Source organism: Vicia villosa, linkage group LG6 (genome assembly GCF_029867415.1).
Source record: "Vicia villosa cultivar HV-30 ecotype Madison, WI linkage group LG6, Vvil1.0, whole genome shotgun sequence".
NCBI lineage: Eukaryota > Viridiplantae > Streptophyta > Magnoliopsida > Fabales > Fabaceae > Vicia > Vicia villosa.
The window spans coordinates 114,554,506-114,578,231 of record NC_081185.1 but is presented as its reverse complement, the minus strand read 5'-3'; the positions used below and the strand labels follow the sequence as shown (position 1 = coordinate 114,578,231).

Below are 23,726 nucleotides of genomic sequence, written 5' to 3'. Positions count from 1 at the left end.
TTAATCTTAAAGAGGTCATTATCAGAGGCTTTTATGACTTTTGGTAGCTCCAGCTTATCACCCTAGGCTTGTGAAGTAACCTCAACCATAGTTTTCACTACTCCTTTTTTCATGAAGTGTTTAGAGAGAACCCTTCTATAAGGAATGAAAGAAAACTTTCCTTCATGAAAGGATAAGAGAGTCTTCTTCAGATATTCAAACATAACATAGGGGAGGTTGATCTTCACATATGAGTTGACAAGAAGATGCAGAAAATCCCTTTCATTAATATCTAGAGAATCTATTTTCTTGTTCTTTGGTAGAAGGTTTGAGGCCAGAATTTGATACCAAACTAGTGCTAAAGGTTTAAGATTATAAGCTTTAGATAGGCCATATAAATCATTAAAAATAGTTCTAAAAGGAAAATAGTGTTCCCAAAACATCATATTTGGAGTAATACTGTCATCCTCACAATTTATTGAATTTGCAATAGTAGTTGGGGTGATGGTGATAGGGACACCAGATACATTGGAAAGAATGGCCTTTTCCAGACTTAGCTCTTGGGCAGATGCATTTACTCATAATTCTTTGACCAGATTAGGGTAAGTAGGGCCGTAAATAGTATCAAAGAATCCATCTCACTCCCTTCGGGAAATAACACTTTGAAGATCAAAACCTTAAATGATGAATTGTATTATGCTTTTGCTGTAGACAGAGCCATCGTTGCTTGTCTTTTACTAGTCTAGGATATTAGATTTTCACTAATGAATTGATAGTTTCCACTAGTGGATTTCCTTTCTATTTTATCCCCATCATAGTCACCATCACAAAACCCAACTAGCTTATAATCTAAGGATTTCTTATAAAGCAACCATAGATTAGTTGTTCCTTTCAGATACCTTAATATTCTTTTAACAACAGTTAAGTGAGGTTCTTCAGGAGCTGATTGGAGTAGCACACAAGCATAAACTGAATAAAATGTATGATCTAGAATCAATCAGATAGATAGAAGAAACAATCAAACCATGTGCTTAGCATTTGCTTTAACTTTTTACTTACCTCGACCTTGTCATAATTCTTCTTAGATATATTTGAGCTTTAGCAGGATTTTATCCATCCATATTAGGCTTCTTTAGTAAAGAATGATCCATCTGAATTTTGACAGAGTCATATCAATTCTTCTTCTGGCCATCTTGCTCTTTCAGCTTGTTTCCGAACATCTATAGCATTCCAGAAACATGCTTACCTTTAGGTTGAATGCTTGCACAAATACAAATGATCCTCAGTATGTGAGATAATTCTTATGCTCCTTCAGAGGTACTGGAGAGATAGCAACTTCAGAGCTTTATGAAGGTTTCATTCTTCTGAATTTTCCTTTAGAGCTTGCTTAGCATCAACTAATAATTCATCAGATTCTGACTTTGATTTTGTCTTAGATTTTCTGTGCATCAAAACCTCGCTGATTAGATATTATTCAAAGTCATCTTTAGTTGACTTCATAACTTTTTTCTGATGAACTTCTTCCTGAACAAGATACAATCATTTGATCAGAAGCATGGCTAGCTGCGTATAGTCAAAATGGTATATTGACATCCATAAAAGACAATCTATTTAGATGTTTAAAGAAAAATATCCATTTGTTCTTATATGGCCTCTGAGTATCTACTGTAAGACAATAAGCTCACTAATTCTTTATCATCACAATCTTTTTCAGATTTATTTTGTGTCCAGAGTCTGAGTTGAAAGAACCATATGTCCTTCTGACACACTTATATGATATTGCCTAAGAGGTGAATATTTCTTCAGAATCAAAGAAGAAAGAGCTACACTTATCTTGATTCATCTTCTAAGAATGAAGAAACATTTGCAAGATATATTGCTGTTGACTTTGAGCCTAGCTTCAAGATTTTAAATATTTCCATCATTTTCTCTTTTCTTCATTATGAATAACTCAACAAGTATATCAAGATCAAACCTTTATTTCTTCAACACATTTTCCCCACGAGTCATTCTTAAGGATTTAAATATAGACTTAGCCAAGTCTTTATCTAAAATCTTTTCATACTCACAAAACAAATGACTTAGAGTAGAAACAAATTCCTTGATTTAATGAGATTTTGATGAATTTCTCTTATTGGTTATTCACATGCTCCTTCACATTCATATACTTCTCTTGATGTTCTCAGCACAATATTAGCATGACTTTCTTTAGATCATTTATTTTCAGCTTTTGTAGTTTCCATCCTTTGGCCATTTAAGGAATTTCCTTGAAAGCTGAAAGTGTTGCTGAATAGATGTTCTTTGTTGAAGAATTATATTCATGATAAACATAGTGTTAATCACTAGTACTAATACTAGAAGAATTACCACAAAACTCGTTAGATAAGTTTTTCTCACTGGATCTTTTCTATTTCACTATTAAGTGACAGATCACAAACCAGGCTCTAATATCGGCTGAAGGTGATAAAATATACACAAGAAGGGAACCTTTAATTGTGTATATTAGATTTTACTTCTTTTTCAAACTCCACCTTCAGAATATGATAATGAAGCTCACATTTTAAATAGCGGTTAGAGTCTGAATTAAATACTGAGGTCAATGCACATCGAATATTTCCACTATAATCAATCTTGATTACAATACGCTTCGACAAACCAGTCCACAACTTATTTTCTCAATTAATCTTGAAAGAGACTTCCTTGCCTAAACACGCCAGTTTAGGACTTCCTTGCTTAAGCAACCTGGATAGAGACTTCCTTGCTCAAATAATCCTGAATGAGATTTCCTTGGTCAAGCAACCTAGTAAGAGACTTTAAATTCTTTAACAAAAGAATTTAGTAATATCAGCTTTTATATTTATATGAGTGCTTCTTAGTAAAGCAGATACACAAGGTTTACACTTTGAGCAAAATATAGAATGACCAGCTCTTAAGTGTTTGAGAACCAAAACTTCAGTCTTCTTCTTCTCCATTTTGCACAAACGATCTTCATTATTGTGCCTTGCTGTTATGTTGATATCTTGATCATATTCACATTGTTTATTCTCTTATTGAGTCTCTTACTCTATTGTGAATATGATTCACTCTACTTTCTTTTCTCTGCATACTTCCTTTCACCTTTCTAGTTGTATATTTTTTATGTTTTTATTCTCATATTATATATTCAATCTCTCATATTCTCTTTAAATAAATGATGAAAATAGACCCGTTAAAGAGGGGAAAATTGAATATTTAAACAACAAAAATAGTCATTTGAATTACTTTAGCTAGAACCAAGTAAAGTGAAGTTAATTTTACAGCTAGCATAAAGACGTTGAGGGGAGCAGAGCAGAGTTGCGTTTGCTGTAACACCCCTTTTCTAACCCCAAATATATCATACAATCACACAGAGTAATCATGCATAAGGAAAAGGGAGTCACATGTTATTTTCATCACAATGAAAACCTAAAGCAAACATCCAACATTCTTAATATGCAAAGATCATATTTGTAACACAATGTAAATCTCATGCTTTCATACATTATGCATAAACGCTTGCGGAAACAATAGAATTGCTATTAAAATTTCAATGAATATATCCCATACTATATTCATCTACCAATATCGAATTAACATTTAAATCCACAATCTTGGCCACATAGCCTCAAACAACATATCCGGAATCTCAAACAAATACATCCTAATATCCAACAAAACATAGGAAATAGCAATATCCAAACATAAGCATAAGTCTAAATAAAATCCCCCCAAGTGTTACATGATCAGAGCATATGACTCGCTACCTAATCCAATAACAAACTCAGGAGCTCCTCGGCTAAATCCTCAGACAAGCTACTACTCGTCGGAACCTGCACGTTATCAACGAAGGATAACATTCAAACAGAAGGGTGAGAATTCAAATTCTAAATAGAAAATATAATAATGGGAAATGCAACATAAGTAAGCATACATTTCAAGAATTCATCACTCTTCACAAAACATGTATTTATCTCCAATATAAAGTTAACATGTTCAATACAATTAATCATCACAATTAATTCACAACCTCACATATTGACAATTTACATATAGACACATATATCACTCATACATATATATTTCACATCTCACATCAAATATGTATTAATCACATATATCTCATTCTCTAATTCATACCAACGATTCATCATTCCACATATATGCATATCAATCAAATTCACATCCACACATTCATACCACATAATCACACATAACAACATTTCACACCGACACGTGCGACTCAAGTGTGACTCTATGCGATATGCATGTGGATCCCTCCGTTATCATTTCCGGTCATGCCGATTGTCATTCTCTCTAGACTAGATAACCACCTCAAAGCCCCATACTCGTTAAGCTTTCAAACCCCGTACTCGTTAGGTTTGGGACAAGTAAATAACCTTCGCGAGATTACCCAACATTGCCACTTTCAAAGACTCATGCTTGTGTACGTGTGCAACAAAACAAGACTCATGCATTTAAGACGATCTCTCTATCTCTTAAACTACACAATCACATCTTTCCAACCTTGCACAACATTACACAACATGCAATTCAATCCAATCTCAACACAATTATCATTTAGCATTCCATTACATATTACATTCAATTACACCTCACACATGTTATTTAATCAATTAATAACACATATTGAACATATAGAAGTAATAGGTATACAAGCCAAGTCTTAAACAAACAAGAAAATATTTTTGAGTATAGTTCGCGCCGCCAACCTTTGGTCGCGCCGCGAAGTAACAAACAGAAACAGGGTATCTCAAAAATATATTCAGTTCGCGCCGCATCCACATGTGCGTGCCGCGAAGTACAAACAGAAACAAATCATTTCAGAAATTCATTCAGTTCGCGCCGCCACCTCTCGTTCGCGTCGCGAACACAGCGCAGAAATGAAATCTCTGTGTAAACTCAGCACAGTTCCCTCTTTTTATTTTCACCACTCAATTCACAGTTCAGCTCATTATTTGCACACGAATTTCACATACATAACATACATAACATACACATAACCCATATGTATCCTTAGATTCATCAAAGTTTCATTAATCATGCAAATTCATGAATTTCACCCAAATCCCGAAGTTAGGTTTCCACATTCTTTTCATCCAACATGTTATAAATCAAAACCCACCCATAGAATCAAGTAAAGAATCATGAACTATATGTTATTTCTACCCATTCCAAGCATAAACAACATCAAACAACACAAATCTCATGGATTATGAAAATACTCAAAGTGAAATCTCATGTTTTAACACATACAACATTACCCAATCATAGATTCTACAATAACTTGTATTCAAACCCTTACCTCTTGAATTTCTCCTTCTAACTTCAAGAATCTACAATCTCCTCCTCTTATCTCTTCTACTCTTTTGCCTCTTTTCTCTTCTCTACTTTTCTTTCTATCTTTCTATCTAATTTAGGTTAACTCATAGAATTCTCTTCTAACTCTCATTATCTCATTGGGCTTAACCCACCTAATATTCTTTCTCACTCAACTAAGCCCATTTAACTAATTTCAAATAAAATTCTATCATTTAATAATTAGCTAAATAACATATTGCCACCCAATCAAATAATTATTGCTCAACAATAATTAAATACACACAAACAATTATCAAATATCAAATAATCATAATTAATTAAATCTAATAAAAATAGGATGTTACATTTGCAGTGCATAACATTTGAAAAGACTTGAGAGTGATGATACTGACAATATCACAATAATACTTTTTCTTGATTGGACATAAGGTAGTGTACTATTGTCACGATATCTTCTTTAAGATATCTTTTGATTAGGAACTTCTCATAAACGTTTGTTGAAGCTTGATCAGAGTCACTATCTCCTTCATACTTAATTTCCATAGTCAGAGACTTTTGATGGAATTTGTTGAAGCTTGATCAAAGGCTAGATTATATCTTCAGAACCTGGTGAGAGTGAGGCTTCATAGTATTTGTGTCCTCAGGTTTGAAATTATCTTTATCAGAACGTGTATGGATGATATCTTTCAAAATCATTGATTAGATAAAGACAATATCCCTTTGAATCAGAGGCTTCAGAAAATATGTCGATGAAGCTTGTTCAGATGCTGCATAGTCATTCCTTATGACATAGTATGTTTGCTTCAAATGATGCTAGTCTTCACACTTTGCTGATCTCCAGATTCTGCTAATCTTTAGATACTATAAATGCTTAGCTTCGCATCTGATGCATATAAATTGACTTCTTCATAGTCAAAATTTCTTTCTTTAGCTATGCATATTTAATAACCTTGTTAGAGTACAAAATTATTCTCTATACATTAAAGACTTTTCTATCATCAAAATTTCAGGATAGTTAACGAACCAAGCTTGTTATAATAATCTCCTCCTTTTTTAAGATGACAAATCTATGTATTTTGAAGAAGAAACCCCTTTTAAGGGTGTCAAATAAGTGTATAACACGTCAGAAAAAGTTATGTAAGTTTAAAAAGTAACAAATGGGGGGAGGGTTTCAAGTTTGTTTGAAAAAAATAAATGATATTATGAAATAATGAGAAATCGATCAATTTTGCATAGAATCCCTTATCTCTCCCCTATTGATGTTTAATGTTTTATATGAATGATAAAGTCATTATCTTTCCACAGCGAATTAACAAAGCCACTATACCCAATCCCTTGGTGTATAGCTCACTAATTTCTACTAGAGGTGTCTTATCCCTATTCAACCAACGTAAGTGAAATTAGACAATGCAAAAATAAATAAATTCAAATGCCCCTACTTTAGGTATTCTATTCCTATTCAACAATCGTAAGTACGATAATTGCCTAGTTTCAGCACATAGAATAATAATCAGTATTCCCTATGCACTCATAATCATATTAACAAAATATCTCAAATAAAAAGCATTAAGCGAAGTAGAAATTAATTATAAATATAACTTCAATTATTCATGCACTGACAAATTAGACATATGTTTCAACAGGTTCAAAATAAGTTCATCGTAACAAAAGTAACATATAAGTACTTAGCCATTCATATTGATACAAATAAATACCAAGAAATAAGATGAAGATTGCGTGTGAAAATCCTTGAAGAACTGGTCTCCAATGGCTTCCAATTCTCTCAAAATTGCACTCCAAGTACTCATTGCCGTGACTGTCAGTCAAAATTCGCAGGACCCCTAGAAAGATGCCAATAATCCCCTTTTACTGGTTTCAAATCGGTGTATACGCATCAGTAAAAGCCTAGACAAAGGACTCATCGCACGTGTTATGGAAGCTATCGTGCGCATGATGCTCTGTGTGAATTTCTGTTTCACGCTTGATGGCGTGCAATGCTCTGCATGATTATTCCAGTAACTTTCATGTTTGTACTCCTTATTTTTCGCGTTATAGATTGGAAACCATAACCTCCCAATTTCTCGTCCAATTTTCACCAAGTCCATATTTCTTTTCCAATCCATAACCTCCCAATTTCTCATCCAATTTTCACCAAGTACCTATTTTCCCCCAATCCATAACCTCACAATTCCCATCCAACTTTTACCAAGTCCCTATTTCTTCATACTTAGTGATTTTTGCAACTTATGCTTCATATTTGCCATCTTTAACTGATTTTGTTTTGATTTCTCGATGAAATATACGTAATGGACGAGTGTCACCAATGGACTAGATTGTAAGTTGATTGATATCGCGGTTTCATGGGCTATAGGGACATGAAGATATCTAGTCAATTACTTAGGCATGTATGGTTGATACACGCCCGAAAACCCCACTAAGAATTCACCAAAAATATTTTGAGAATCCGTTATTATATTTAGTGGATTCCTTAGACACGAGTATGACATTATTCTCATTCGAGGATTGATACGTTTTTTACACAACAAAACGTTGTCCCGTAAAAAGGAGGCTATAAAGGGAGTGATCGGAGTTGACAAGAATTAAGTGGGAGTCTTGGTTATACAAGATTGAATAAGTCCCCTAAAAGTTTAGGATTAGTGTCTTGGGCCTCTTGAAGAACGAGAATTGAAAAATGCATGGCCGTGCTCAAATGAATTAAAGAGTTAATAATTTGTTTTGACAGTTGAAACTCAAATTTCAATAAATGACTTGAAGGCTAATATGGGTGATATTGGATGTCATAATATTATCAAGTTGGATATTGAGCAATTTAAGAAATTTGAAGATCACACACTTGTTCTTAGATAAGTGGGAGATCGAAGGATTTTGTCTTTCAATCAAGTGTATAACTCTAAATATAATTGAATAATTTATGGAGATAAAATATTCAATAATATTAGGTAATCATAATGCTTTGCCAGAAGTCAATTATGTTTTATTGGACAAAGATATTTGACAAAATACTAATATTATTGGGTCATAAGTCACACAAATAGTAACATAAGGATTAAATTGGGATCTGATGGATTGAAAGAGAAATTGGAAGGTTATGGATTAGAAAAGAAATGATCTTAAAAGGGATGATTAAGTCACACAGTATATGAAATAATTGGCTTAATCAATCCTCCTTCATTTAACCTTATATAAGATAGAGGTTACATAAGAAACATCTACCATTCTATCATCATTATTCCAAGGAACAAATTCTAGATATTTGAAAAGAACAATTGAGTTGGAAATTATATAAAAAAAATTAACATTTTGAGTTAGTGGTAATTTACTCTTACTATGGAAAGAGATGTAGATGAAAATTAAGTCTTTAATTGTAATTAGCAATAATACTCATACCTGTTGAATATGAGGAAAATAAGAAGCAATATCTAATTTTCTAGAAGTAGCCAGGGCCTATACTGCATGCCACTAGTTATTGATAACAAATATGGATATTAAGTGGCTCTCTCCACTTATGTTTTGTGACATTTATATTGTCATTACTAATTTCATATAAATGAATCACTTATTTGTTTGTTGAAGGGGAGATTTGGGGGGCATATACTGCATCATATGCAAAGAACATGACATGTGGTGACTCCACAAAACTTAATCCTATAATTCTTGAAACCACCCAATGAACAAAATTTGCATTTTCCTTGTCACAAAAAAAGTCATTTGACAAGAAACTGTTTTTCAAAGATTATACTAGTAGTAGTAACATCTAAAGTCAAGTCTAGTGCGTTGACAATGAGAGATGGTCAACGACACATGCTCATATAATTAGTTGATTTCTGGCCTATGAGAATTCGAATGGTTGGCAAAGTGATGCATGGAAAAAAGAAGTGTACTGTTTGAGATTGAGATATGGATAAGAAATGTGGTACGGTAACAAAAGCACTAAGTTTGTTGAGGGAAAGAGAAGGACTATTTCAAAGTGGAAGGTAGTGTCACACTAGCAGAACTCACATCTGTCCCACCACATGTGACAGACCAAATTCATGCCTTCAGTGTCCTCATCTACAACTTTCTAGAGCAGCATAAAAATGTATTTATCAAAATTTTATGCATCACTAATAAAAGGTAGAATAAATTAATTGTTAAAATTATCTTGTTTAATTATTGATGGTAGTTAGAACACGCAAAAAAAAGTAATAAAACGAATGTAACTTATTCAAATATTTTTATTAGTTATATCGTGTTATGTCTTTTTTATTTGTCTCAAAATTATTTATTTTTTGTAATATTTATTATTTTTTCCGTTAACTTATCTTTATTTAATTTATTTTAATCATACTACAACTATCTATAACTAATAAAAATATTTGAATAAATTACATTCGTTTTATTACTTTTTTTGGTTCAATTCGTTTATTACTTAAATCAATACAATTAATTATTATTTTAGAAAATATGAAACTCTTAAAGAAGATATTTATTATGAGACAGATATATGTGTTGTTATTAAAGAAATATAATTAAAAAAATTAAGTATAATAAAATTATATTTAAACTTTTAAAAAATTAAATACACGTGTTGCATGAAAATATTTTTATAAATAATTTATTAATTTGTGTCCTTAAAACTCATATTAACATTTGTCTTTTACGCATCGTCATTGCCATGCCTCACGCCTCACGCCATCCTCGTAGGGATGGCAAAACAGGCTGTGGCCCGCCGGGCCGACTCGCGCACCCGCCTTAACATGGCGGGTTGGGTTGGGATTTTAGGCCCGCCGCTCGCCAAAGTCTTCCCCGCCAAAACCCGCCGCCCACCATACCCGTCTCGCCAAAGCCCGCCGCCCGCCAAAACCCGCCCCTCCTCCAAAACTCACTATTTTTTTTAGTTAATTCTAATAATTGTAATTCTTGATGATTTATTTTATGCATTTATTTATAAATATATGTAATATTTTTTTAAGTAAATTTGTTAAAAAGTTGCTTTTATAAAAATTTGTTTTAAAAAATAAGTGAAAAGTTTAATTAAAAGGTAAAAAAAACTATTAATCTATTAAAAAATATAAATAAAAATAGACGGGTAAGCCCGCCGCCCACCAACCCGCCATCTTGACGGGGCGGACATGAATTTTATGCCGATTTTACTTGGCGTGCATGTCCGCCCTGCTCGTTTTTTGGCGGGCATAAGACAGGGCGGGCGGCGGGTGGGGCGGACGGCCCGTTTTGCCACCCCTACTTCCTCGTACTCCATGCTTCACATATTAACTAAATCATGACTAAGCTGCAATTGAAAAACAAATTCTGTTGGCATTAGCAAATTCATCACATTTCAGTTTACATACATCCACTCATCAATAATAGTCACACGGCTTTCACCAAGTCAAATTCACAGATCAGGCCAGGGAAATTTAATCCGACGCGTTTTGCTAGCTTCCCACCTCGTGTTTTAGCTGATACCCCCTTGTTTAGTTCATTTTCAATTGGGCTTTGGCCCATGTCTTTTATTATTATTATTATTATTATTATTATTATTATTATTATTATTATTATTATTATTATTATTATTATTATTATTATTATTATTATTATTATTATTCATTCTTGTTATTTATTCATTTTATCTTATTTGAGAATTATTTTTGTTTTGTGTATTCATTTGTTTTTATTCTTAAAAATAGTTTTCGAAATAAAAATGACGAGTCCTTTGCTAAAATCAATTGCAACATTCATTTGCTCTTGCTTACGGATTTTTATTCATGTATGATTGAATTCATGTACACCCTTACTAGATTGATGTTTGTGCATGTATGTATATGTTATTTGACATTGTTTGACCATTGACATCGTTAACAAGATAAAAAATTGGAAGCGCTATATAAAAACAATATTTCTTAATAAGTAAAAAAACGCTTGATCGACATCAAGTTGTTTTTCAAATCAATCCTCATTCTATTTCACAATCAAATCATTTTCAAACCTCTTTTAACAATTGCGAGCCAAACACTTGAGCAATATCAAGGTACTCATTCATATTCAATCGAATCCTTTTTCGCAAACGCAAATAAACCCTTGGTCAAAACCAAGTTTCTTTCCCCATGCAATAAACACTTGGTCAAAATCAAGTTCCGTTCAAATTCATTTCATACTCGAGCCAGTTTTCAATTCAATGCGAATAAACCTTTCTTTATTGCCAAGTTTCTTTTCCCACGCAAATAATCCTTGGTCAACACCAAGTTCCTTTTTTCAAAAGCTTTTCATAATAACTACAATCGAATGCCACGAGGCCTAACTGATGAAGGAGGAATGATTGACATATGTCCCTTTGTTCCGAGCCCTAGATGCTTGTTGTACGCTTGTTGTTTGAATGCTCACCTTCATCCATGGACTTTAATTAGATTCTTACTAAACACATTTTGCAATAAAAGGGATGAAAAAGACTAGTTAGGCATATGCCACTCTTTTCCCGAGTATTCGAATACTTATGTATAGTTTGCCTTTCGAATAATCATTTTCCACCTAAAATTGATCTCAACCAATCAAGCTAATTTTTATCCCGAGCATGAGTCTTTTTCATCAACTTTCATCACCCAAGTCCGAACATTTTATAAACAATTTTTCTTCGATCAAACACGAGCCTTTTTTCAAATCTCTCATAGCCCAAGCGAGAGCCTTTCTCAGCCATTGAGTCTTTTTCTGCCCATGCAGGACTAAAATTATTTTCGCAATTAAAGTAAATCAACACATTCGTGGTTTTATGCCCTAAACCACGATGCTCTGATTTCCCCCTTGTACTTGGGAATACGTAGGCACATGATTTTGAAATCTTAGCGATCACAATAATAAAAAACCCATTTTTTTTCTTTCTTTCTCCTCGCATAATAAGTAGAATATCGCAAGTAAACATTACACTAACATTCGTTCACGAGACTAACTAGATGGGTCCCATTAAGTATAACGGATGTGAGGGATGTTAATACCTTTCCCCTGCCTAACCGACTCTCAAACCCTAATTTGGTTGTGATGACCATGTCATTTTTTTCGTGGGTTTTATCAATATTTTCCCTTTCCTTTTGGAATAAATAAAGTTCAGTGGCAACTCTATTGCATTTTGAGCGTGCGATACACTTAGGTATTTTTTGCGCCGCCACACATTGCTCTTTTGTCACATTTTCCTTTGTAGGCTCTACCAAGAGTGTAGTCTCAGTAGATTCTAATTCTTCCTCTATTGAAGTATCAGAGGTAGTCAGATTGGTAATCATACTTTCATTTGGTAGTTCTTCCCTTGTTGATGTTGATCCTTCATATTCTTTCCCAATTCTTAACTTGATAACCTTGCATGTTTTGATACTCTTGGTTTAAGGTAGATGTTGGAGTTTCACTTGATCTTGGAAGTGCTCGCATAGTTTTAAAACTAAGTGCTGAAGCAATCTTCCCGACTTGGTTCTACAAGTTTTTAATGCTTACACGTTGAGTTTGAAACTAGTTTTTGGTTTCTTGTATGAAGGACTCTAAAATATTTCCTAGATGGTTATTCCCTTGATTAGCCACATGATAGTTTGGTGCAGAAAAACCAGGTGGACTTGAGGTACTTGAGGCTTGAGTTGGTTTTGGGTGTTACTCCATGAGAAGTTTGGATGATTACGCCACCCAGGATTGTAATTGTTGTTGTATGGGTTGTTGTACTTGTTGTTGCCATATAATTAACATAAACATTATTTGTTGAGCAATCTTCAAATAAATGAGCTCTCCCACAATAGAGACAAGCAACCTCTGATGTGTTAGTTACAATTTTGGCAGACTCAACTGCTGGCACGTCATGACTTGTCATCATATTTATCATCATTTGGTGAATTTGAGCCACTTGAAAAGCAAGAGTTGTAGTCTCAATGACGAATGCAAATGTGGATCTTCATTGGCAGCGCCTGAGTATTGACCAATGTCATTCCAAAGTTTGTTAATTTTTCAAGGTTAAATCCAATTTCCATTTTATTTGTACTTCATAATTTTAGCATATTTATTTTCTTTCACCAAAAAATAATATAAAAAGTCAAAATTAAGTCCAAATGTTTGAATTCTTGTTTTTATTTTAATTTTTAAAGCCACATTTTTATTTGTAACTCAATATTCAAATTTAAATTCAATTCGTTTTGTTAAGATATTTTGAAGTCATACATGAGCCACTTTTGAGCCACATTTATCAAGCCAAGCCATTTACATTCACGGGGACCACACCACTTCATTACACAGTTTCACGTTTTTTGCAATGGCGATAGAATTTCACAATTTACATTCGAAATTGCTGCCAAAATTATTCCACTCTTCCTCCTCAATTTACATTCAAATTGGGCATGAAGTGTTTAAATTGGCGTTCTACTTATTCTTCACGTATTAGTAGGATTCGCTTTATTAGGGAGAAAAAGAAAAGCGAGTTGCAGATGAGCATGAGAGAGAAACAGGGGAAAAGTAATGTGGGAGGCGGAGAAGAAGAGTTATTGGGGTGGGGCGATTTGTCTCATTAACCCCTAGGGTTTGGTTCGGAATAGGGCTTTGGGTCTTAAGTCCAAACGGGTTTGTTAAACAACTCTACACACTCTTAATTTCTATACATGCACCCTTGACTCTCATTTCAGAAAATTTTAACTTGTAACCCTACCATTATTCCAATACCTCAACAATTATCAAAATATTTCAATTATATTTTTTATTTATTATTAAATTTTTTGAAATTGAAAATTTTTATACTCCTATATTAATTTATCAGAACACTTGACAAAAAATTTCGATAGTTAAATTTTAGTTTTTTAATATACCGAAATAGTTGACAATCCGAAACACTTAAAAAAAGAGTTTCGGTAGTCAAATTTTAATTTACAAATTTAATTAATGTGTTTCAGTAATTTTTAAATTATTTACCGGAACACTTAATTAATATATTCCGATTGTTTTCAATCTACTCATCGGACAACTTTATTAAAGTGTTATGGTGATTTTAATTTTTTTAAAATTTTAAACTTTAGACAAAGTTTAAAACCATGGCTAAAAGTGGTATATTTGTTAAAACACCATAAGTTGGAGTTAGGCATTCACTTTAGGCCACGCTTTTTTGTGTTGCCAAAACTTGTTTTAGATGTTACCTGAGTGCCATAATTAAAGTCTTTTGAATTATTAAATGAATTACAATTTTTTGCAAAAGGTAGTGTTTAGAATTTTTTTCAAACATCAATTACTTATTTAAGGATATTTTGGTTAAATTAAATAAATTATAGGAGTAGAAGAATAATTGTTGGGGTATGGGGTAATTTTTTTTCCTCATTTCAATTTGAAAATTATACCCTGTACCCCTGCTTTTATCCCAATACCCCGACAATTTTTTAAAAATTCCAATTTTATCCTTTTTTTACTTTTAATTTTTAATTTTTGTTTTTTTTTTCTTTGTTACTGTTTGTACGGACGGTAAGAGGAGAAAGGGAGATTGGTACCTCGTCAGAACCGGATAACCAGACATGAAGTCTTCCGGTTTGTTTTTTTAAAACCTTCATCAACCGGATATCCCAGGGATGGGTATTCCGGTTTGTTTTATTTCAATTTTCCCAACCGGATATCCCATGTAGGGGTATTCCGGTTTGTTACATTTTAAGTTTTCCCAGCCGGATATCCCCTTTGTGGGTATTCCGGTTCTTGTTTTTTTTAATTTTTTCCTTTTTTTTAAATTACTTTAATTTTAACTTTTTATTTTTTTTAATTATATATTAAGTTAAATTAATTATATATATTTAGGTGTGGATCCTCCTTTGAAGAAATGCGATGTAGCTCAAACATGTGTGGATACAACTGATGTTTTTGTAACTGGTCAAAAATTTGCTACAAGAGAAGAGGCGATCAGTTGGATTAAGGACGTTGGAATCAGGAATAAAGTAACAGTTATAATAGCTCGTTCAGATATAAAAACAGGCAAGCGAGGAAGAAGTGATAAATTAATATTTGGTTGTGATAGAGGTGGAAAATACAAAAAAACAGATAGCGAAACCCAAAGTGCTAGTAAGAGATGTGGTTGTCCTTTCAAAATTAGGTCAACACCGTCGAAAGATGGTTCTGGATGGAAGATAGATGTAAAATGCGGAGTACACAACCACGACTTACCTGATAGATTTGAAGGTCATGCTTTCGTAAGTCGACTAAATACAGATGATAAGCAACATATTGTTGATTTGTCAAAACGCCATGTTCCACCAAGACACATATTATTGTCATTGCAAGAGCGTGACCCGGAGAATGTCACTCGGATCACGCAAATATACAAACATAAGAGTAAGATACAAAAAGACATAAGGGGTCCTAGAACAGAAATGCAACAATTGCTCAAGTTGGTTGAAGAATCAGGTTATGTTTACTGGAGTAGGAAAAAGGATGAGTCAGAAGTTGTGAGAGATATTTTTTGGGCACATCCAGATTCAGTGAAGTTGTTGAATATGTTTCCTATTGTATTGATTATGGACTGCACATACAAGACAAACAAGTACAGGCAACCGTTGTTTGAAATAGTTGGTATGACATCAACTAAATTAACATTTGCTGTTGCATTTGCCTATATGGAATCTGAGCAGACAGAGACTTTTTGTTGGGTAATGGATAAGTTGAAACAGTTGTTTATCAAACAGGATAATTGTCCTCAAGTAATCTTGACTGATAGAGATCTTGCTTTAATGAAAGCCATTGAAACAATATTCCCAAAGACAGCTAATTTGCTTTGCCGATTTCACATCAACAAAAACGTGAAATCAAGGTGTAAGGAACATGTTGTGGATGATATGCGAGAAACAGTGGAGAAAATGTGGTTTGAACTGATAAAGGCTAGTGATGAGTTGGAGTACCATCAACGGTTGAAACAACTTGAGGATGCATGTGTTGACTCCAAAGGTTTTATTGATTATGTGAATGACACGTGGTTGACACCGCACAGACATCGATTTGTCGAAGCATGGATCAATCAAGTGTTACATTTGGGCAACACAACAACAAATAGGTATGTTTATGCGATTTTATCGACATTGTTTCTTTATATTAATATTATAGATAATTAGTTGTTTTTTTTAATTTAAAGGGTGGAGTCTGCGCATTGGAAACTTAAGCAAATGTTAGAGAATAGCTTAGGTGATTTATGCAAATGTTGGGAGGCTATGAATGACAACATCAAGATACAAGTGGGAAACATTAGAGCTTCATTTCAGAAGAGTTTTTATGAAGTTGAGCATGCACATACTAGTCCTTTTTATTCAAATTTGCGTGGTTCAGTATCAAGAGCTGCATTGAGGCAGATTGCTGAAGAGTGGTTGAGGATTGACATGGTGGGTACCGATACGCAAAAGTGCGGATGTACTCATAGAAAAGTATATGGGTTACCATGTGCTTGTGAGTTAGGGAGATATACATTGAGTGGTGATGCGATACCAATTGAGGCTATTCATATTCATTGGAGGAAACTAAGTATGGAAGGAAATCAAGATATAGATGCAGATGATGGATCAGAAATAGACATGACAAATGCAATCGATGAAATTTGGAAAATGTGGAGGTCATTAGATGTTGTCGGAAAAAGAGCATTAAAAAGCAGAGTGTGTGAGATTGCTTATCCAACTACAACAAAGATGTGTCCACCGCCTGAAAAAATTAAAACCAAAGGAGGGGTTAAGAAAAAAGGGAAGAGACCTGTGGGATATGATGTTTATCGTGATCCTTCAGGATATGAGTATGTTGATCAATCACAAATGAGTTCTCAAAAATCTTCAAAGAGGTTATATTCACAACTATCCCAAACCTCAAAAAATAGAGAATTTGATAAATACATTGTACAATTTCCAGATTACATCAGACCATTTATTGATGACATTGTTGATGTAAGAGATGATGGAAATTGTGGTTTTAGAGCCATTGCATCTTTGCATGGTTATGGCACAGATGGATGGTCAATGGTTCGTCGGGATTTGGAGAAAGAGATTATAGGTCCTAGAAGCAAGTTGTATGAGGATTTATTTGGTCAACGCCTTCCAACAGTGAGATCATCGTTGGTGATAGAAAAATTAGGTCAACAACCACCAAATAAATGGATGACGTTACCTGAGTTGGGCTATGTAATAGCTAATCGGTATAATGTTGTTCTCGTCTCTTTAGGTCACCTCAGTTTGAGTTACTTTCCTATGACGAGTGCACATTCACCTAATGCATCCATTTACTGTATCGGCTTTGTCAATGGAAATCATTGGGTTCAGGTAGTTAGAAACACATTTTTCGTACATTCAATCCCTATTCGTGTTTTTCTGATATTTATTTTATGTGCAGGTAAACATGAATGAAGGATTCCCGTTGCCACCTGTCACAACTGATTGGACGAAATATCGCACAAAAGATGCAACTTCTTGGATGGTAGGATTTGCCGGGCGGTTACAACATTGGCAACGGCTAATGCCTATACTACCAAAACATGTCAGCTTAGATTGATTTTATGATATTACAACATTAGTACTATTGGATTTTAATATGTTGCCAAATGGATTATAAATAATTAATCTCAAACTACAAGTCTTATAATAACACATACGTCTACAAGTCTCATAACAATACATAAGTCTCAAACTAAAACATAAATATAAACATAAAATGTGACATCAATCAGACTCATGGTCATAAGTAATTGGACCTTCCCTAGGTAATGGTCCGCCCTGTGCAAGTCTGAGTGCTCTAAATATCTCCAGAAACTGTTCGTCTTCAGGAACAGCCTGATGACGCTGTAAGTAATGATGAAGCTCATGAGATATATATGATAATCTCGGGTCTGACGGTCCTTCGTCATAGACAGGCACTGGTACCTCCATCGGCTGATCACCTCTTGGTGCTCTCAATATAGGATGTGACACCGTATAATACCACGCCAAATAATCATCGTCTGTCTCATATGGTATGGTGGCAAACGCAGCTGGGGGATCATCGTGGGATCGGGTCACCTGCAACACACTCTGCCTATATGTAGCCCACTCAACATCCACATCAAGTGTGTCTACATTAGGAGGAGCAGTCGGTATGTACTGTCTGTATCCAAACTGACGCAAGCATCTGTCAGGTAAATATAGAACTACAGTACCAAACCACTTCAAACCACCCCGATACAAACAGATATCATCAAAAGGACGGTGCACCCGATGATCCTCAAAAGGGCGCCAGGCAATATCGTGAGGAGTCAACTGATCTAACATAGCTCGGATGTCAGCCACTTTTTGCGTCCCCTGCCTATATTCCCATTTCATCGTCCTAGCCATCGGAATATCAATGCCAAATAACCCAGAAGTACCTCTCTTTCCAACAGTTGGAAAGTACTCATGAATCCAACACTGAAACAAAAGTAAAAGTTACTATTATAAATTAAACTAAATTATAATAAACTAAATTAAACTAAAATATTAGATATTAAGTATAATTAAATAATAAGTAAAATTTTAAACCTGAAGAAGAGAGGCATAACCGCCAAGCTGCTTGCATGAATAAAATGAGGCATCCCCTAAGTATCTATACAGAGTAACCAGTGCAGCTGCCCCCCAGCAATAGTTTCCACAATTATCCAAATCTCTCAAAAGTGGAAGATATTTTGCCTCGACAAGAGTAAACGTCTTGTCGGCAAGAATGGTACAACCTAATAGCAACATCATGTATGCTCTCATAGCGCCTGTAAAGTTATCCGCAGCTCTTTGTTGCTCAAAAACTTGCTTCAACCAATCTAATTTATAGTAAGGACCCCTTACAGCAGAAGCCTCCTCAGTTGCATCACTCAGTGAAACACCAAACAACTCAACAGCTAGATGGATGGCATCATAATCGGTGACAACAACATCGGGGTCAACCAGCTGGCCCCTAATCGGTACATGAAGAAGACAAGAAACATCGTCTAGCGTGATGGTCATCTCGCCGAACGGCATATGAAATGACGATGTTTCAGGATGCCATCTCTCAACAAAAGCAGATAATAGATGCGTATCTACCCTCGACAAACTAGTATGCTGCAAAGATGAAAGGCCAGATGCAACTAACCAATTTTCCATCTGCCTTGGGAGCATTGCCGGAACCCATCCTATTAATTTGCTGCCATGCGCAGCAACCTTTAAGGTCGGCTTTGGTCGTCTCTCCTGAAAATAATTTGTAATATACGTTAATATATAAGTACATGTAATTTAAAAAAACATTTAAGAAAATATTTACGTACCTCGCCCAACCATAAATGATATGCAACGTGCCTCTGATATCTAACCAATAATGATGTATCCGTAGGTCCTCCGGGAAATGCCGGATGCTGCGGATCAACCTCAGGAGCAGCTCCCTCGCCATCAGCCTCTCGACGTTGTCGTCCTCTTTGACGCATTCCGTCGATCGCACCTCCTCTTCTTCGAACCACTAAAAAACAAAAAATAAAATAGTTAACAATTAAATAAAATGATATTAAAAAAAAAACAAAAAAAAAAAAAACAAAAAAGAAAAACAAAAAAGAAAAACAAAAAAAAAAAACAAAAAAAAAACTATGAACCGGATACCCAAAGACTAGGTTATCCGGCTAAGGCCCATAAGAACCGGAAATCCCCTTGTTGGGTTATCCGGCTATGTGCAAATGAACCGGAAACCCCATCAATGGGTTATCCGGCTATGTAAAATAGAAAACAAACAAAACCGGAAATCCCATAGCTGGGTTATCCGGTTGAGATATTTTAAAAAAAAAACTTACTTCTCTAAGTCTGATGAACCGGAAATCTGGAGGCTGGGTTATCCGGTTTTTGGGCTAAAAAATTCCCTCTTACTGCAGCGTGAAAATGAGTGAAAATGAGTGAAAAAGTGAAAATTCTGGTAATTTTTACTATTTATACAGGGGTAATTTTGTCCGAAATTTTTTTTGGTAGGGGTATTGGGATAAAAGCAGGGGTACAAGGTATAATTTTCTTTCAATTTGGAGTCACACACCTTCCTTTGTTCATTTGGTTCGGCCCTTGGTTTCTAGGCCCAATACAATCTTCTGGCTTTTAACAGTTTGTAGCCTCTTTTCTATTTCAATACTCTCCATTCCATTTTTTAAAACTTAAAATCATTTTCTTATAATACAGTTAATCATTTCTTTTTTTAGTTAATAAAATTAATTGATTAAATGATTTAGTTAGTTAATTTTGTTAATTAATTTTAATTAACTTGATTATTCTATGTGAATTAATTTTTCAATAGATAATTATTAATAATTAATTTTAATTAGTCTAATGAATTGATTTAACAAACTTTAATCAATTAATTTTGGTATTTAACCATGGGACACTTGTTTTGTTGTTACTTACGCCATTTTAGTCCCCATGTAAATGTACCCTTATTGTTATTTTTTGCACCCTTTGTTTTGATTATTTTAAGATCGTCAACTTAATTGAATTAATCAACAACTTGACACCCTTAAAATTAATTCTTTCAAAATAATAAAAACACTTGATCCAACGTCAAGATATTTTTTATAATCCAATTCAACCATACGTGCAAACGCTTGATTCAATGTCAAGTATCTTTTCACCGCTCATTCAAATATTTTTATAATTAATTAGCCCTTTATCCAACGTCAAGTCGTTTTAAAATATTTTTCTCAACAAAATTGAAAGACAAAGTGACAATTGGATGCACGTCTTTTTGAATACCTTAATAGTCGAGCGCTCGGTGAACACCTTGTTCAAAACGACTATTGGTCTGTCCACCTTCAATTTAAACTTGGATAACGGGTGATAATTGCATGCACATCCTTTTGAATACCTTGGGTAAACGAGTGCTTGGTGCACACCTATGCTCAAACGTTTACTAATATTGTGCAAAGATCAATTTTCATAAACATAGAGGACAAATGACAATTGGATGCACATCCTTTTGAATATCTTGGGTGAATGAGTGCTCGGGGCGCACCTTGCTCCAACGTTTACTTAATTCCATATAAAATCAATTTCAACACATTTAAACCTTTTTGTATTTTGGCTTTCAAATTAATTTTTTTATCATAAAACAAAAGATGCTTCGTCCATTTTACGACAATGCAAATAAGTGATAGATCCGTTGATCTTTGTCTATGTCCCTCAATTTGTGAAACTGTTAAATATAATAAGGATGGAACTTCAAATATGGTTGACCCTTTTTTACTATTATAATAATGACTGTCTTTTGCATATATGATGTATGTAGCCCTTAAAAATTTATACTAATACCTCTTTCTTTCTATGTTTCTTTCTTGTTGTTATTAGGTTACTTTTATTTGTTTCTCATATTTATATGCTTTGTGGAATTTGACTAGTGTTTTGTCAGTATTTTAACCTATTTATAATTTTGCTACCATAAAGAGGAGTTATAACTTGTTGCACGATATGTTTAGGTATGATGTTTTTTTATTTTGTGGGTATTTAGTAAATTGTTAAGTTATTATAGATATGTTTAGTGGTTTGTTGGTACATGCATGAGTGTGTTCTAGGATTTTTATTTTTATAGTTTCTTGACGGGTGTCCTTATGACTATGAATTTAATGTTTTTCGTATGTGTTCTTGAAATATTTAACATATTTCACATAGGTATTTTAAACTCTGTCTAGAGATTGATTCGAGCGGAGGAATGCAGTATCTTATGTCACACCATGGACATATCTTGCAGCTATCTTTGGATTTTCTAGTGCATTTGAATATTAAAGTGGTCAGAGATTCCAAATTTGTAGAAGGTGTTGCACATCATGCACATAACCATGAAGTTTTAAGCCTTTGGTTAAACATTATTATCCTTCATTTTATGATCTTAACATTTTAAGATGATTCTTTGCATACTCAGTTAGTCTAACTTTCACAATTCATTCGTAGAAATTGAAATAATATTTCTTAAAAGGAAGAATACGATTGAAATGTATTTCAATCTCTATAAGGAGAAGAATGTTTAACTAATTAATTTGACAAATTGAAAAAATATACAATAAAAAATAATTTAAATTTTGAAAAAAATCTTTAGAAATAGTTAATCATTTAAGTTATTACTTGTCTAGAATAAAAATTATTTATTTCAAAAAGGGCCCAACCGGGTTCGAACCGGTGACCTCTTGATCTGCAGTCAAATGCTCTACCACTGAGCTATGGACCCCAATGTAGTTGTCCATTCAATCTACTCTGAATATGTCTATCAAAATTGTCTTTCCTGATCTTGCCTTATTTATTTATCATCCCATATTTTCTCGTAAAATAATTTGAATGTTTTTCATGATTACTTTCTTGTTATCCATGAATGAACTCTTTAGGATTTCTTTTCATATTATTATTTTATGTGGTACTACCAGGGGTGGCAAAATTGGTCAAATATACTTGTTAAGTCTGTCATTTTTAGTAGATTGAGCGGAGGTTTTTGGCCTGATACTATACTTTACTTGGCTGTCAATTTCTTTGGCATCAGTGGGCTTAAACAAGTTGGTAATGGTCGTTTCTACTTTTAGGCGCTAGGAGTGACAAAACAAGTTAGTATGAGTCCAAGTTCCCAACTTGCCCCTCTACTTTGTCTAATTACACTATTTTTGCTAAGGTGGGCCTAAAAGGAACGAACAAGTTCGTTATCAACCCCTAGGCACTATGCATACAAAATTTTAATATTAATTTACACCATAAAAGTCGTGTTCGAGATTAACGAGAGTAATTTCACTAGTTTTAATGATATTGGGCAACTATGTCACAATCTTGATTGTAAAGTATTTGTTTAAATGTGAGGTTAGACCACGTTATTAGTGGATTCTTTTATACATTTACAACAATAGATGTCATATCTTTAATGTGTGTTGGTATTTAACTTGACTAAGGGTACTAGAATACATCAAACATTTCTCAAAGTTTAAAATAGTTGAATAAAAATATTAAAAACACTAAAGTCATTTTCAAAAAAATGTCATCTTCTATATTGCACTAGTGATCTTATTGTGCTTAAGATGTGGATGGATCACATAGATTTTAAATTTGGAAAGTTGTTGTTGCAAGTAAGTCTCGAAAAAAGATTTATAGAATTGAACAATTGAGAGTCTCATATATATGGTTATCATACTGGACTTGAGAGGTAGATGAATCTCACAATAAGGAACTTAAAAACCATGCCATTAAGGTTGTTATGTTACATGCTTATGTTGATGTGACAAATTAGAGAGCCGTTAGAGGTAGTGTGAAGGCTTCAAACTTGGAAAGTAAGTTTGAATACTTTCAACACCTCTTGATGGATTTTGTGTTGGGTTCTTCAAATGCATGTCATTCTGATCGTCGTTTTCATCATCATTATGATAATGAATGACCACATACATGTTATGAATGTGATTGTAAACA

At 33.9% G+C, this 23,726-nt stretch overlaps 2 protein-coding genes and 1 non-coding gene across 3 annotated transcripts; 1 reads left to right on the top strand and 2 right to left on the bottom strand.

Annotated features, from left to right (window-relative positions):
- The first annotated feature begins 14,378 nt into the window (after positions 1 to 14,378).
- LOC131614417 (PKS-NRPS hybrid synthetase cheA-like) lies at positions 14,379 to 17,841 on the top strand. Its single transcript, XM_058886000.1, has 5 exons — positions 14,379 to 14,391; positions 15,124 to 15,767; positions 15,855 to 16,369; positions 16,448 to 17,612; positions 17,683 to 17,841. The coding sequence occupies exons 1-5, from the start codon at positions 14,379 to 14,381 to the stop codon at positions 17,839 to 17,841; spliced, it is 2,496 nt and encodes an 831-aa protein (XP_058741983.1).
- A 167-nt stretch (positions 17,842 to 18,008) lies between these two features.
- Positions 18,009 to 23,704, bottom strand: LOC131614416 (protein MAIN-LIKE 1-like). Its single transcript, XM_058885999.1, has 4 exons — positions 23,605 to 23,704; positions 19,595 to 19,782; positions 18,840 to 19,517; positions 18,009 to 18,728 (listed from the first exon to the last, which is right to left on the bottom strand). Exons 1-4 carry the CDS (start codon positions 23,702 to 23,704, stop codon positions 18,009 to 18,011), a joined length of 1,686 nt encoding a protein of 561 aa, XP_058741982.1.
- TRNAC-GCA (transfer RNA cysteine (anticodon GCA)) lies at positions 22,441 to 22,512 on the bottom strand. The gene has a single exon. It is a non-coding gene; the product is annotated as a tRNA-Cys (tRNA).
- Positions 23,705 to 23,726: the final 22 nt, after the last annotated feature.

What these genes read in the sequence shown, in the direction of transcription:
- LOC131614416 (XM_058885999.1), bottom strand. Translation starts at nt 23,704, where the DNA reads ATGTATGTGGTCATTCATTATCATAATGATGATGAAAACGACGATCAG. An exon ending in ATCATTTATGGTTGGGCGAG is followed by an intron (nt 19,518 to 19,594) that starts GTACGTAAATAT and finishes AATTATTTTCAG; the next exon opens with GAGAGACGACCAAAGCCGAC. An exon ending in GTTATGCCTCTCTTCTTCAG is followed by an intron (nt 18,729 to 18,839) that starts GTTTAAAATTTT and finishes CTTTTGTTTCAG; the next exon opens with TGTTGGATTCATGAGTACTT.
- LOC131614417 (XM_058886000.1), top strand. An exon ending in AAAAGGATGAGTCAGAAGTT is followed by an intron (nt 15,768 to 15,854) that starts GTGAGAGATATT and finishes TGCACATACAAG; the next exon opens with ACAAACAAGTACAGGCAACC. An exon ending in ATGGAAATCATTGGGTTCAG is followed by an intron (nt 17,613 to 17,682) that starts GTAGTTAGAAAC and finishes TTTTATGTGCAG; the next exon opens with GTAAACATGAATGAAGGATT.